Raw genomic sequence first — 15746 nt, 5'->3', positions numbered from 1 at the left:
ATGAAAGCACATTATAAACATACCATAGCCACAACTTGAGACAGTTTCAGTTCATAAACAGTAACATGAGGTAGACTGACTAGTGAAGCTAAATTCACCAAGTTTTTGGTTAAGAAAACTTTACACTAGGAAAGCAACATTTTTAACCCTCTTCCAAAAGTCACAAAAAGCAATTACATAAGTTAAGCAAAAAGCATCTGCATATGATTCTTTAAATCTTAGTTTACATTCAAATTTAACCTGTGAATAGCCAAGAACATCTACAGGTAAAATATAACGCTGGCCAATTGAATACATTCATAAGAAGGGCCTGGAGTATGAGCCTTACAACCAAAATGGAACAGCAATAATCTAGATGTCAAAGAACGGTCTCCTTCTCAGAAATTCCCAGGCAGCCAGGTAAAGTGTTCCATGGGCCAGGCCTGCACCCTTGGAGCTGCCTTAGTACACGCTGGCCAGAGTCACCTGAACTCCTTGCTACCACATGGGAGAGAGTTAAGGAAAAGAGTTTACTATTGCTTGGTAAAGGCAGGCAAATACGCTTTCTGACTGTGTTCTCAACCTTCAGGACAATTTTGCACTGCTTCACCAGAGGGCTAACTCCTCGTAGTAGTCCCAGCACCTGGAATTTTAAGAACTTAGTGCAAACATCAAATACACAAACAAAAAGGAAACCATTTTTGAACACATAGTACCTGAAACTTCAACATCACGCTAAGACTCAGGGGTGGCCTTAAGCCCTCCTGGCAAAACCAGAACTACTGGAATACATTCAGGTGTGTATCAAAAGCTTCAAGAAGCATATTTTATATCCCTACCTCTTCCAAGGGCTAAAATAGACAAGGCAGGTTGTGTCTGAAGGAAAATAAAAAATAAATTTACAGAAATGGGTTGTTCATCTGAAATTTGCTAAATTTACAGCATCAGAGTTAAGCTACATTAACACAGACATATGCAAGCCATTTTCCTTTTGCCTCCGCTGAATATATTATCATTTTTCATCTGTAAACATCTCTTTTCACAAGAGAAAAAAGTTGCTCAATTAACACTAGGCGTAAAAAAAAATAGGCTGTTTTGGCAGGTCCTTCTCCAATGAGTTGCAGGTCAACTGTAAAGACATGGTAATTTCATTGCTTTGGGGAGAGTAAATTGATATTCCTGAATTGCTTTTAAGAACACGCTGCATTTTTCTTTTTAATAAAGGTGTCACGATGTGCAGGAAGATTTTTTTTTTTTTTTCATGGAAACAGTGGGGTAACCCATGCTAACTGCAGGAGCGGAACAGAGTACTGCTACAATTTAACCCTGACAACCCAATGCTACTGCACTGAGTTCAATAACAAATTACAAGGAGCAGTAATATGCTTGTAAGTAGAACAATGTGCAACTACTCCTACAGCCAGTATTTACAGAGGTTAATCAAAATAAAGGGCTGATAGCGTTCGGTGACGCGTTTAAAGGTCTGCTGCTGGACGGAGTCTCTCCTGAGTGGTCCCAGCTCCCTGGGACTTCTCCACTGCTCCCCCTGGAGCTGTTGTAAAATACTTTGTGTTTCTCTCAGATCCAGCTCGGGCAGCGTTGCCCTCCCGCACATTTTTTTGGGATGTTGATTCACATGCAGGTATGACTTGGCAGGCCTAATCTCAGCTCTGCAGCCAGCTGGAGTTGAGTGAAACAGACACCAAGAGTAAGTTGCATAAGGCCCACCACAAAGGCATCCGACGTGCAGGAGAATTCATTTCCATATGCAAAGGAGGATGGACCACAGGTTTTCAAACTTTGACAAGTGAGACATGGCAGGTGTCTTGCTGGCAAGTTATTCTGGCCTCTAACTGAGGAGAAAGTGTCTACGAGAAGCCTTTTGCTTTGTCCCTGGAGTCGAGGAGGAGGTGCCTGATGGGGTAAAGGAACTGTGCTGGGAGAACCTGGGCGCACAGTGCCTGCCATGCATTTGCTGATTTGTTCAGGTTTAAGTAGTAAACTTTGAACACCTGTGGAAATTTTGCCAAAGACAGTTTCAATACATACACAATTACAAATTTTAAACTAACACTGCACAGAGAACAAGACTATTCCTTTTAATACAAATATCTATGTTATATTGTAGTTTCAAACCCCTGAGTATTCCTGTACCACAGTACGGAGCTGAAGAGACACAGTGGGCTCTCCTCCATGTAGCTTCAATAAATTCCACATGCTGGGTTGTGTTTCACGTAACACATTCAAGCTAGCAGCTGCTGAGAGCAGCTTCTTCCCCTAGCTCAGCTGAATATAAAAAAGATTCTTCTTCAACCAAATTACATCCTCTTCCTAGATCCTACAGCTTGGCTGGCTGTGTGATTAGTGTTGGCGGTTGTGACTGATGTGAAAATAACTGGAATCCAGAATCCTTTAAATCATAACTGATGTGGTAATTTTATCCCTAGGAATAAAGCCTACTTCAGAATCGTGGGGAATCCTTTAGAGCAGTCTAGATAAATATTGGTTGCACTTTGCTCCACAGTGATTGTACTTTTAAAAAAAAAGTTATTTTTTTCTTTGTTAGCGGTGTCTTAGCGAAGCTTATATATGGCGTCCAGTAAGAAAATAGAGTGGTTTGTCATCACTGCTGTTAGCAGTTTGAAACTCATCCCGAAGTCGGAACTGCCACTCATCTTCCAACTCCAACCGGACTATTGTCTGCCGTAACGAGCTTCTGTCTTGGCATATGACACACAGGGTGGCACCTTCAATTGAAAAGCACATTGGACATTCAGGGTACAGTAACAACTCTATTTCCTTCATTCATTTTCCTAAGATTTTTTAAAGAAATCTCTGCTGCTTGTTAGGGACATTTCTCATTTTAAAAAAAACCCCTGAAGTATTAGCAAGGGGCTATGCACAAGCGGCCAGCCTAGGCTCAGATCAGTCCCATGTGCCCTGGGACAGAGGTGAACATGTCCGTTTGCAGGAAGGCATGGACAGGGAGAAGCAAGGCTGGTGTGGGTCTGTTCTGTCTCACAGAACATAGCTGCCTGACTGGTGTTACTACCATCAACCATAGTAGAGAGCGTGTTATCTTGAATTCAAGATCCTTAAATTGCTACTAATAGTTATGCCAAACGAATAAAGCCTACGTTTTTTTTTTCATGGGACATTTGGGTTTGTACAAGGTCAGCGATGAAACCTGACTGAGCCAAACCACAGTCAGTCCCACAACTGACTCCTGAGAAAGTCTGCTATAACTTCCCTTAAGTATGAAGAGCTCCCCTTGGTAGAGCTCAGTAAGAGGAGTAACAAAACAAATCCTTCATTTCTTTGGTTTAACAAACTTGCAAACCCCCTTCCACCTGGTGCTACCAGACTGCATAGTCATTTAATGAGCAGGAGAGCTGGACACCTTCAGAGCTTTCTCTGTTCTGTGCTCCAGCCCACACACTGGGCACGTGGGAAGTTCAGGTTCAGATCCCTCCTCTGCCTGTTTTTGTGAAGAAACTGCCCCTTGCCCAGGAAACAACAAACAATGCAGCCCCTCCGGCTGCATTCAGCCCCCATCAGCTCTGGGGGTCTGCCGATGGCAGCACCATCCCCACCGCGGCCGCCACACGGCTGTGCCTCCCTGCACTGCCCCTGCACTGGGGTGCCTGACCAGGCGCAGGAGCAAATTCCAAAACATGGTTCTTGGGACTGCCACAGGGTCAGCCCCGCACAAGCACCGTCCTCACTCAGTGCAAGGGGGAAATGGCTCGGTTGTGCCACCACAAAAGCACTGGAGCTCTGCAACGCACTTCAGCATTACTGAATATCTAAGGCAATTTGCTATTTGTTAGTACTAAGATAAAATGATGAAGAAAGACTTTAATGAGGTCGATAAAGTTCTGGTGGGGGAAGACCCCATCATCCTGCAGCTAAGAGCTGCCCTGATCTACAGTACTGAATATTTATTGCCATTATAGACAGATCACTGGAGAATACAATTTCTCATCTTCAGCAGTAATGTCTATGCTCTGAACTCTCACGTTGCTGACTGCATGATTCACTGTCTGCTTTTCAGGTATCCGTGTTTTTCTGCACCTATTCCCATTTGATGACACTTTAATTTCATTAATGTAATTTATCAAAGCTTACCTAAGGCTCAATTACCTGCCCTTATTACCAACAGGAACAGAAGTTTTGTACACTCCCAAAAGAAACACTCCATGTATTTCTTCGGAAAAGAATGGCAGCACTAACTGAGGTTCTCCTACCTTTCCCTTTTCCTCCCCGCCGTTACTGGGCAGGAAAGCAGCCGGGATGCCCAGCAGAGCAGGGAGATTATGAACCGCTTGAGTAGGTCTGCGCCAACGAAGGAGTCACAGAGATAGAGCAGAAGTCCACTGAAGAACACCCCTTCACAGTTGACATTGACCGAGTGTGGGCGGGAACTAATGTAGCATATGGCCACCTGAACGAGAAGGGGAAAAAAGGGAGAATTGGATGTTAGAAAATCCATAAGTAAGACTTTAAGTGGAATGGAATACAACTTTGCGATAACAGGTGAGTCAGCTGGGGCTGGTAAAAATACAATCCAATGAGAAGGCAGTATTGAGTAAACTTCCCCTGGGAAATAACACACGGGACAAACTTCTAAATTCGGATTTGGTCACCAAGTCTGCAATACTGTCTGTTATTTCGGGGTGCTTCATAATTCAGTTTGATTTTCTGCTTCTCTGGGAATTACCTCCTTATAAGGACTGTTAAGATTATTTAGGGTGTTCTAATAAGGATACACCTGTCCAACACAGTAAGCAACTCCCCGAGTACTGAAACTGCTGAAGCTTGAGCTCCTCTGTGCTGGCACATGTCTTCTCTTGCTGACTGCAAGCATCAGCTAAGTGGTTCCCAGCACTGGGGCTCTCCTGTGTTTCAGTGCCGTGATGGCTGTTCTATATCAAAGGGTTTCTTCTCTATCTTGCCACTGACCTCCATAACATTTGTCAGAACAAAACCCTTGTTAGACTTTCACCCTATTTAAGACCCAGTTCAAACTGATGAATAGGTTCAAAAATTCTGATCTCCCTACCTACACACATCTAAGACATTCTTGCAAAAACCTAGTTCCCCTAGAAACCCAAGTTCATAAAAAGAAAAGCATCTAAAAGGAGAGCTGCATTAAAAAGGATGAGCTTTGTTCATCAGTGAAGCAAACCACCAGAAAAGGGTCATATCAGAAACTCTGTCAGCCAAAACAATTTGGTGCAAGGACAAATCAAACACAGATGATAAAAGGCTGTCTGGGTATGACAGTGATCTATAAAAATTTGTGGACGGTTTCTGTACAGACAGGTAAGCAGTACACCAGGTTCTGTCAGGAGCAGCATCACTTTTGGGTTTTGGCTTCATATGAAATATTATTTCAGACAGACATGGACAATTCCTTTGCAAATCACATCAATCCACCACAGACCTCTGGTCTCTACCCACAGCAGCTAGCTGGGAGGCCCTACTGCCACTCTTTCAGTGGACTTGGTCCTTTAGCTCCAACAGTAGAGTCTCACTGTTTGAGACCTAAGTCTTCAAACTCTACCCTTGATGCTGAGGATTCATCAAAGATGGGGTTTTCAACAGAAGAAAGATGTTGAAGTAAAGGTTTGCATTTAATGGTCCCCATTGTCCCTGCAAAGATTTTGTACCTCAAGCCCGATGTTCAGGTAGCAGTCAATGGCCAGTACAGGGTTCTTGAAGTTATGGATGGCCTTCGGGAAGAGTTTGTACGTCGCATGTTGGAGGAATTTCTCCAGGAGGAACTGAGATGGGGCCGCCAACAAGGTATGCTCACTGTCAGGGGCACAGACATACTGAAGAGGCATTATTGGTGCCAGGCTGTCCGAAACCTACAATGAAACCAAGGGGAGCCCCTTTTAGCCCATCTATTCAGTGTATCTTCTCTGCAGGAGTTCTTTACCTGGGGAAGGGGTCATCATGACGGGGCTGGAGGGGAGTAAAGAGTCAAAAATCCCCACTCGATTTTGACATAGTACCACAGCACAGAAATAAATTAATTACTTGTTCTGTGATTGCTAAGTACTTCTGTGGGTATCTGCTCGCTTAAAGAAGGGACATAAAATAGGGAGTTCAAATTGTCACAATGGCCTTCATCCTGCCTTACTCCTGGACAGTATAGGAAATGACACCCTCCTTGTGTGGAGTCAGCCACAGCAAATGTTTCCTATGGAGTTTTCTCATAGGCCACTCCATCACTACAGATTCCACTGCAACCACAAGAAAAGGAAAATTCAGAAAATGACCTCACAAAATACTCTCATCTGGGGTTTAGTCATCTAAGTCTGAAATACAGGGGGTGAGTTTTGGAAAGAGGGATGGTGTAGGACGTGTTTAAAACCACCAGGAACACAAACTATAAGATTCTCAGATTAAAACCAACCCTTTGAAATATACCTCCATTTAAAGCTGGCACAAGTGCAATATACTCTGTATAAAATATTTGGTATCCCCACACCATTTCTGTAAATATTTGGATTTCCCTGGTGGATTTCAGAAGGTTCCAATTTTCAGTGCCTTTCCTCAGGTCTCTTTTTGTCAGCAAGTGCAAGGACTGAAAGTCATCACAAACCAGCAAACAGTGGAAACTAGTGGCTGTGTTAAAATTATTAAAACTGGATCCAGTACAACTTGCCTGCTTTTGATCAGAGTGTATGTCTGCAAATTCTTCCTCCGTCAGAGATACCAGTGAACAGCTAGACCAAACTCTTTCTATTCCCAGTCCATCTTCTAATAGATTAGGAGGATTATTGTTAATAATTTATAATTAGCAAAATAATTATTTTCTATTTCTGATGTGGTAGCCCTTTCATGGAGTAGGCCATGAACATCAAATAAACACTAAATAAATCTAAAGGGCTAGAGAATTCATTATTTCTAGGGGAAACAGGTCCTGATTTTACCCTTTACGGAGCATACATCCCCACTCACCATGATTTTTGGCTTAACGACAAAGTCCTTTTGTCCTCCAACCTGAATATGTTTCTTCATGACACTGAAGTTGTTGAAGCGGCAGATGAGCAGGCCGCTGCTGTTTGTTCGCAGATTAAAATCTACATCTTCACAGAAATACCTGGACATGAAACACAAGATGACTAAACCAGCTGTGTGGCTGCTGTCAGTAAGCCAGCATTTTCCCACCCACTGCTGAAATGCACCGCAACGAGCTCAGCAGGGGTTTTTGGAGACCATCTGACACGACTGCTATACAAATTCTCTACACAGCTCTGAAGACCCACTCCTTCAATGTGCTCCTGGCACAGGAAAGCAACTTCTGGTCATCTTAACACCAAACGAGTCTTCACTTTTCAGTGCGTCTGTATGTTTTTCCCCTGTACCCAGTTTGGTTAGCCCTGTCATCCTCGTCATGTACTGGCATCAATCATTTCTTCCTTCCCCCTTTCCTTTTTTTTTCTTCTTGTTAGTTCTTTTTTATCTATATATTTTAGAACTGAGAGAAGCTCTGCAGTGACCAACCCCCATTTCTGAACAAGCCAGTTCTATATGACATATTTTTTGATGAACTGGAATCAGGGGATAAATGTGGCTTTGACAAATACCTGGCTAGGGGAGACAAAGCAGCTGAGAAGTAACGTTTATCCTGAACTATTTACGATGTAGTTGCTCACTTCTGTGGGCTGATTCCCATCTCATTATTCATCCAGCCAGAGACTGTGAAATCAAGAGCTCTGGAAGCCACACCAGACCCTGCCTGATATTGACAAGCTACAATTCCTCACTCAAATATATAGGATCCCTGAAAACAGCAGCAGGAGACCAGGGTGAGATGCCTTGGGGCCAGTCCGTGGCTAGCAGAGACAGGGCTTATTCTAAACTCATTCGGCCAGGGATGGGGGGAACTGGATATTGCTTCAGTCTGGGATGAAACTAGAGGTAAAGCTCCACGATAACAGTGCTTAAGGATGGAGTTAGGTGACGAGGAGGAGGGGAAAAAGGAAGGAAATAGTGGAAAGTTCTTTATTTATCTGTTTCTATTACGAACCCCAGTGGCAACAGGGAGGATAGCTGACTCTGAAGGAAATACAAGGAATCCTTCCTCACAGCGTTTGACGTAGCAATGGCTCAACCATTTCCTATACTCTTGTTCTTAGTCACACAACAGGCTCCTGCCTCTTACAGAGGCACTCTGGAAGCTCCACACTCTTCCTGTGACTGATGTCATTTTGGCTTCTTTCTTCTATCTTTGGCTTCCTGGTTACTTTTTTCTTCTGAAGTTTCTTCTTCCCCCACCCCGTCTTTTCAGTCTGCTCTAGCCCTCCCTCACCCTTACCTTGTGGACTGTATCTCCCAGTTCTTTTGGATGATGGTAAGTTTATTTTGATGCCTTATTAATTCAGACACAAAATATATGACTGTTTTATCTTCATGATTGTGCACTCATTACCTTCAATAGGATCTTTCTGTTTATCTCGACAGCATTTACAAATATGGTGACAAGATTCTTATCATGCCAGCATGTTGTTTTACCACATATACATTACCTACCTGTTTAGATCATATTGCACATTCTGGGTCAGGTCGATGTTGAGCAGTATAAAATCACGCACATGGCACCTGGAGAACGGAGCCTTTGCTTTCCTGGAATTCAGCTTGCTGTTCCACTTCTGAACACCCAGTATAGCGTAATGAACAATTTTGGGGGTGGCTTCAATGTGTTGGAGGACGCTCTTGAGAGACACATTCTTGCTGGAACCCCCAGGCTCCAGGGACTGGCTGCAAAATGTGATCATACACAACATACAAGCATGGCTTATTATTTTTATGTAACATACACTGCACATATATACACATATATGTGTATACAAAGGACTGAGAAATTCCATTAACAATTGAGTGTTTACACAAGATGCTGTAAAAATATATACATAAACGCAGAGTTTTTAAACAACAGCCAGCTAATCTTGTCCCATCAATTTAGTCTTTACAAGAAAATGGTCCTTTCAGCAGAATAAGGTCTTCCACAGCAATTTAGAAAGGGAAAAGGAATCGTCTTTCGCTCCACTGCTGGAAGGCTATTTTCTCTATAATGGACAGCATAAGCGCTGAGAAGACCAAGAGCTTAATGCCTTCTAAAAAGCTTAAGTTCCCAAAATAAACTGTTTTCACTGAGAAACATAAATTGAATCAAAACAAATCAGGGAAGTAACATATTGAGAAATCGCTCAGTCACTAAAAGCAAGAGTGGCTTTAGGCAAAGAACAAGCACAAGCAGAGGTTTGTTGATGGTACTGACTGTGGGACATGGATGTAAGGGTAGAGCTAGGTGAAAGTGTTCAACAGCAGCGGTTGGATGTTGGTGGTCAACAAGAGAAAACTACAGCCTTCCTACTGCTCTGAGTGAAAGAGCTGATTTTTTGCATTTTAGGCAATATATCTAGTGTCAAAGTGTACAGTTCCTGGGCTATCTGAATAATAATTCAGTGAATACCGACCTCTGTGAGGCCCTTTGGACAGGCATCCTGGTGTTCTCATATCACAGCCAGTGCCTAAAGCTGCTTTTGTTTAGCAATATTTCGAGCACATTACCAGCAGCCCCAGCTGCCCAACTTCTCTAGTTGTCTGGTCTTTCATACCCTGTCAGACGCTAGAGATGAACCTAAGCCGCAGGTGTGCTGCTGTCTGTGCTGGATCAGTGCAGGGACCCCAGCGCTGGGTGGTTCCTTACCTCGACTGTTCATGGACGCTGTGCATGTTCCACAACACACAGGAGTCATCCATGACCACGATGAACGGCCACACACACTGGCGCTTGACTCCTAGTTCCTCCAACCGGTTTCGTTCCAGTTCTAGATTGTGGTAGGAAAGTTCCTTAATAAGAAACCTGGCAGCACCTGAGAATACACCATAAAGAAAACATACAGAGATCTTTATTAGACTTTTATCACTCTCTCTTCCCAGAGAAAGGCTACATGAACATCTGCAATCATTACCCTTTATGAACTTGGTGCTCATAGTATCTTAGTTTAAAAAGAAATCAATAAGTCCCTTCTCCAGTGTGAATAAATCTAAAACAGAGATACCAAGAAAACTGGAGCTTTTAAGAAACACTGCTGAACATTATTTTGTGGGCATTAAGAGCATAACTAGAACCAAGAAGGGGCTGAGATGCTAAAACTGAAGCTACTTGAAACTTCTTGCAGGAAAAAAAGGGTGGCGTCTATGAAAATGAAGTCTCAAGTTCAAGCCCTCAGCGCTCAGCTGCAGTTAATATTTAGCTTCACCTAACAAAAAGTTGCGACTTGAAAAATCACACATATAGAATGAACATTCACACTGCAGGGCTGAGTAAAACGAGTGAATATTGCCTATAAAGAGTCAGATTTTAAACTGGGAAGGCGGTGATCAATACAAACATATATTCCACACCCCTAACAGCATTTCTTACACACTATTATATTTTGCACAGATATTGCTGCTGTTATCACAGCACAAAAGTGAGGCAGCTGCTGCAAAGGTTCCTACAACAACAGAATCCACATTGTCCAACATGGATTTTGATATCTACACAGCAGTGCATCAGTGGTGTTTCTTACCAACGCCAGCATTGTTGAACATGCCTGGCAGGACCAGCATGATGTGGTTGGGCCAGTATTTACGGTAGAGTGGCATTTCATACTCCTTGACTACAAGGAGGTGAAGGTGGCTGATGCCTTCCATGGCATGGTAGAGGTTCAAGAGGCCATGTTCATGACGTCCACTTGATGGAGTGAAGATAGGACTCTTGACTGCATTTAAATTCTGTTGGAACAGGAGATAGTTTAGCAACGTGAGGTAAAAAGCAGGTTATTCCTCATATGTATTTTTATTTATTTATTTTTTGTTTATACTGGATTTTAAGATTACTGATAATTGCAACACATATCAACTGGAAACCAGGAATGCAAAAAGGGATGATTCTCCTCAAAACCTCCAGTTCTATGGACAGTCAGGTAAGAACTATGCAAAGGACTTTAAACCAAAAAGAAAATGGGGAAAAAAACCCAGGCAACCGCCACTGATTTGCAAGTGTATGTCAAGTTGACTGGATTCAGCATATGTAGTCAGCAGATGGGTAAGAGCAGCACACGTACCTTGTCAGAAACAAGTGGGAGACGCATGCTTTCTAGATGCTTTCCCTGCTTGCTGAAGACAAAATGATTTTCTTTGGACTTGGGGATTATAAAATGGAGTTGAACCTCTTCTCCTAGCATCGAGGATGAAAACGTGAATGCATGCAGAGTGGAGTCAGATATCTGTATAACAACAAAAAAAGCAGAAAAAAGATTTGCAAGCAAGTAACCCGTAAGGAGTATATGGCAACCTGCTCCTGCAGTCACAATACTGGAAGGCACCAGAGAAGACCATATTCTCTTTCAGTAACTGTAGTTAACTCTATTATATTCTCATCTTCCTCTACCATAAGCCACACAGGCATGTAACTTGCCTCACTATTAAAACAATTGGCTTTCTGTATCAGTAATGATCTTTGGGCCAACTGGACCCTTCGGAAGTCCATTCAAGCTTATCACTGTTTACAAGAAGTGAAAAATACATATACCAGGAAACAAACTGTCCAAATAAATTTTCCCAGAAGATGCAAAGAGCAGTGTAGCAGCAGGATGCACTGCCATTCAGACACCTCCGCAGCAGCATGGCTGCACTAATATGGTATTTCTCCTCTGGCAATACTCTTCTAAGCAGTGAGGTAACTAAGGCAGGCCACACCATTAACAATCCTATGAAGAATTTGCATGAGCTTAAGTTTGCGCAGTGCTTCACTGAACCGTGTAAGTGTACACAAAGTGCCTACGTATCTGATAAGATTTAATCCTACAGAAGCATCTGTCTTACTACAAGGTCAAATCATTTACTCTTAGCAGTCATCCTTCTACAATCTTTACTAAAGAATCGAAACAATTAGCCCAAGTAAAGATGAAAAATTAAAGGGGCTTTATTTAGGTTCTTTTAAAGCATCGAAGAATCTCTCTCCCAATGATTCCCCTTTGGATGTGTAATTTCTCTGAGTTCAATTATCATAATTCTAAATACACAACTCACACTTGCACATACAAGTAGATATTTATATTTATTACTAGTTGTTATGTTTGACCACATGCACAAAGATGAGTGGAGGAAACAACAGATATCCTTTGGGCTTGCTTGTGTCAACGTACTTAATGAAGCATGAGGTTTAAATCAGAACTGCTGGTGCTGCTCTGTAGTAACTAACATTGTACATTTCCAGGTCAGTGTGCCTATGCTGTGTTAGCTAAATAGCAACCTGTTAGAAAAGATTAGCAAGCAAGGAAAGAACAATTTGAGATAAGAAACTTCCAAGTAAACTGGTGGTGGTGTGAAGAAATAATATCTGAACTATTAACCTGGAATAATCTTACTTGACAGTCTCCTGCGAGCATAACTTTTTTAGAGATCAAAAGCTTTTCACCTAAACAGTTAAAGATGACAATTTTGTTCCAGCAACTTGTAACCTACTGCTGAGAAGCATGCACAGTTACATACAAAGGGAGGAAGAAGTAGGCCTTCCAGTTTCCCATCACAGGTGTGGATGGCTGGCATTTAGGTAAAACAAGCATCTCTCTTAATTCTACAGTCCTCTCCCATGAGATACTGCCAGCTCTCTGGGCAGGCTGAATAATGCTTTGGCTTGAGACAACTAGTGACAATATTCACCCTTTGTGAGAGGCAGCTGGAGAGGAGAACTGCTCATGCAGAACGTAGCAGACACACTTGATGCTCCAGGGTCTGTAGCTCAATATCTCCCCTGAGAATGGAAGAATTAAACAATTCCATCTCAGGGAAGGTGAAAGCATGAGTCCTGAGACCAGAGCAGTACACATGGAGAAACCACAGAAAAATCAAGGATGCAGTTTACCCTTGGACACTGACACCAACCTGCGTGGCAGGATTAATGTCCATATACTGATGGCACTGCTCACAGTGATGGAATGTATTGTAAGCTGCATATTTAGTCAACATCATGGACACAGTCTCCCTTTTCTTAGGTTCCTCTGATTTTGTTTCTTTGCTTGTTTCTGTGCACAAAGAAAAGAAGTAACAGAAATTTTATGAGTGTTAAAAAACAGAGACTTTGATCCTGGTAACAATTGTAAAGAACACAAAAATTGTTTTGTTCCATATCATTTTGAGATTAAAGGCTCTTGTGAACTCATGTGGCCAGCCAAACCAATAAAAAGTGATTCTTTGTAGGAAAGTATTCTTAAAAAAACTCTACATTTTACTTACCTTGTTTCACTCTTGAGAGTTGCTCCGTGTATACGGGACTTATAGTTCTGTACTTAGGGTCATGTACGCTCAGGTCAAAATACATTTTGCTGAAGATCTCAATGTCTGGCCAGTGGTCATTGCTAGACTGAGTAATTTCATTGTTTTCTGTATGATCTGCAACAACACACTTCAGGTAAGCAGTATCAGATACCCACTGAATATTGTTTACATGATGTTTGCTGATTTGCAGTTGCACAGGAACTCACACAGGTGCATATGAACACACACACAGAGACATCTCTGAACATCATAAGTATTACTGACATTGAAATTATAAAATGGCAGTTCCTTGGAAACTGCCTGCAGATGAATGAGCCCCATAGTTATCTTTCTGCTCTGCTGCTCATCAAGCTGCTGAGGTATAATTCACTCTGGTTTAAGCATAAAATGCTCAAATGAATGGCCCTATCTGTGCAGAAGATACAGGTGTGGTCTCTAGCCTCTCTGTGGTGGAATGAGGAGCACTGGGTAAACAAGAAGCAAAAGTATCCAAAGGCAGAAGGATGAAAATGAGGAGAAAGAGGCTGTATAAATTCATGAACTAGGAGCTGGTAGTACACAGTAAAGGCAGTAAAAGACATTCCTGTTAGAGAATGGGATGTGGCCAGCAAGGATCAACTGAAACTTCTAAAGTAGAAAATAAAGTGTAAGTAATGGGAACATTAGAAAACACTGGCCAAAGAAAACAACCTTGGACTGCAGCTTGAACGTTGAGTCAATTCAGTTTAAAATGAGATGGAAGAACACAGAAAAGTAGGCGTGTAACAGAGGTTATGGATTTCAGAAAAGCGAATTCAGACAAAATGAAGGTTGGGTCTACAGACAAGTGCAGGCTCACCCTACCCAGACTGACCCAATAGGATGTGAGCCAGCAGCAGTTCAAGAGGCCATTAACCTCACTGGCACTGTGTCACACTCAAATTAACATATGCCACCGGGCAGGTGAAGCGTTATTAGTTGTCCATTACAGACAAATCCTGAGAAAGCTCACTCTCTAAGTCTGCTGGCCTAAGAAAACCATAGACCTGCCTACGAATGAGACTTGGACCTCTTGGAATTGCAATTGCCAAACAACCAGTAACCAGCATACCAGGCAAAATAAAAACACCAGGAGGAAGGGGCTCAGAGGGACTACATCAAAAATAACACTAAGAATGAACAAAGTCCATGAGGAATGAAAAAAGCTCATGAGTGAATGAAGTTTTGTCTTAAATGTTAACAAGTGTGAGATAAAATAAGCTTTGCCAAATGTCAAGCTGAGGTAGACCTCAGAAAAGTGCATGAAAACAAATAACAATTTTCTGTTATATCACCTCAGATATATAAATTAAAATAATTTTTTTCATTTTCTTTTTACTTTGATGATTATGTTTTGAAGGGAATAAAAGGTTTACTATAAGCCAAGATGGAAAAAACCACAAAAAACTCGAAAAGCTTGATCTGAACTCAAAATAAAGAATAATATCCCTGCCAGTTTTTTGAAAGAACAGGTATGTGAAGTCAGGCAGGAGCCCAATTTCAGTGAAGCTTAGCACATATATTACCACCATTTAAGAGGAGACACAGTACCCTACAGAGTTATGGGTCCATTACTTTGACCTCGGTAATACTCAAAACTTGGGGAGGGTGAAGGCAATAATTAAAGACGTTGAAGTAAATGAAAAATATAATAAAATGCAACATGGGTTGACCAAAGAAATCCTGTGTTCCTCCCACTATAGAGCCATATCTATTTCTCTGAACAAAGAAAAAGCACAGCATCTTAAGTCTTCTGGACTTAAGTATTTGATATGATACTATATGACTAATTATTAGTACAGCTGAAGAAAATGGAGACAGTGAATGGTTTGTAAATTGAAAAAGTTGATTAAACAGAAGGTGGCAGCATGTAACATCATAAAGCATTAAGGCAGATGGAAATTACCAGTACAGATAAAAGATCAGTAGAGGAGCATACTATTTAATATTTTCACTAATGTCACCAACACAAAATAAAACTTGGCTCAAGTTTGCTGATGGCACACTCTAAGAGTCAGTGTCAATATGAAGAAGCAACCGAAGATCATTCACAAAGAAGTCAATGCCCTTGAAAACTGTAACAGAAACTGGATAATGCCTAACAGAAAAAATATGAGTCATATGTATAACCAAGGAGCAATAATTCCTGCAGCAGGTTGGGAGCACCTCAGCTGGAAATGACCGACTAGGTGGTTCCTACCCACAAGTACAAGCTACGTATGAGTGCCAGTGAAATGGGAGAATAGAAAAGACCCATGCAACCACAGGTTTCATCAGTCATGGGGCTTTCAGTGGGGGCAGGAGAATACATAAGCTGTGGTACGCTGGGTTGGTTAAGCATCCTGCAGTTCTGGTCAGCCACGTACCAGAAAGATCATACTTGAAAAATCCTGGCTGTCTGG

At 42.0% G+C, this 15746-nt stretch overlaps 1 protein-coding gene across 1 annotated transcript; it reads right to left on the bottom strand.

The window, feature by feature from the left end:
* Positions 1-2562: 2562 nt before the first annotated feature.
* LOC104461292 (GREB1-like protein) lies at positions 2563-13440 on the bottom strand (the record flags this gene model as incomplete). The annotated part of the gene is made up of 11 exons (XM_010072824.1): positions 2563-2726; positions 4123-4127; positions 4227-4423; positions 5652-5852; positions 6952-7093; positions 8527-8754; positions 9707-9872; positions 10575-10779; positions 11112-11273; positions 12417-12466; positions 13285-13440. Coding segments are annotated over 11 exons (1676 nt in total), but the record flags the coding sequence as incomplete, so codon positions are not given.
* Between the last annotated feature and the right edge of the window lie 2306 nt (positions 13441-15746).

Source organism: Pterocles gutturalis, unplaced genomic scaffold (assembly GCF_000699245.1).
Source record: "Pterocles gutturalis isolate BGI_N339 unplaced genomic scaffold, ASM69924v1 scaffold32487, whole genome shotgun sequence".
Lineage (NCBI taxonomy): Eukaryota > Metazoa > Chordata > Aves > Pterocliformes > Pteroclidae > Pterocles > Pterocles gutturalis.
This window is presented reverse-complemented; position numbering and strand designations above follow the sequence as displayed.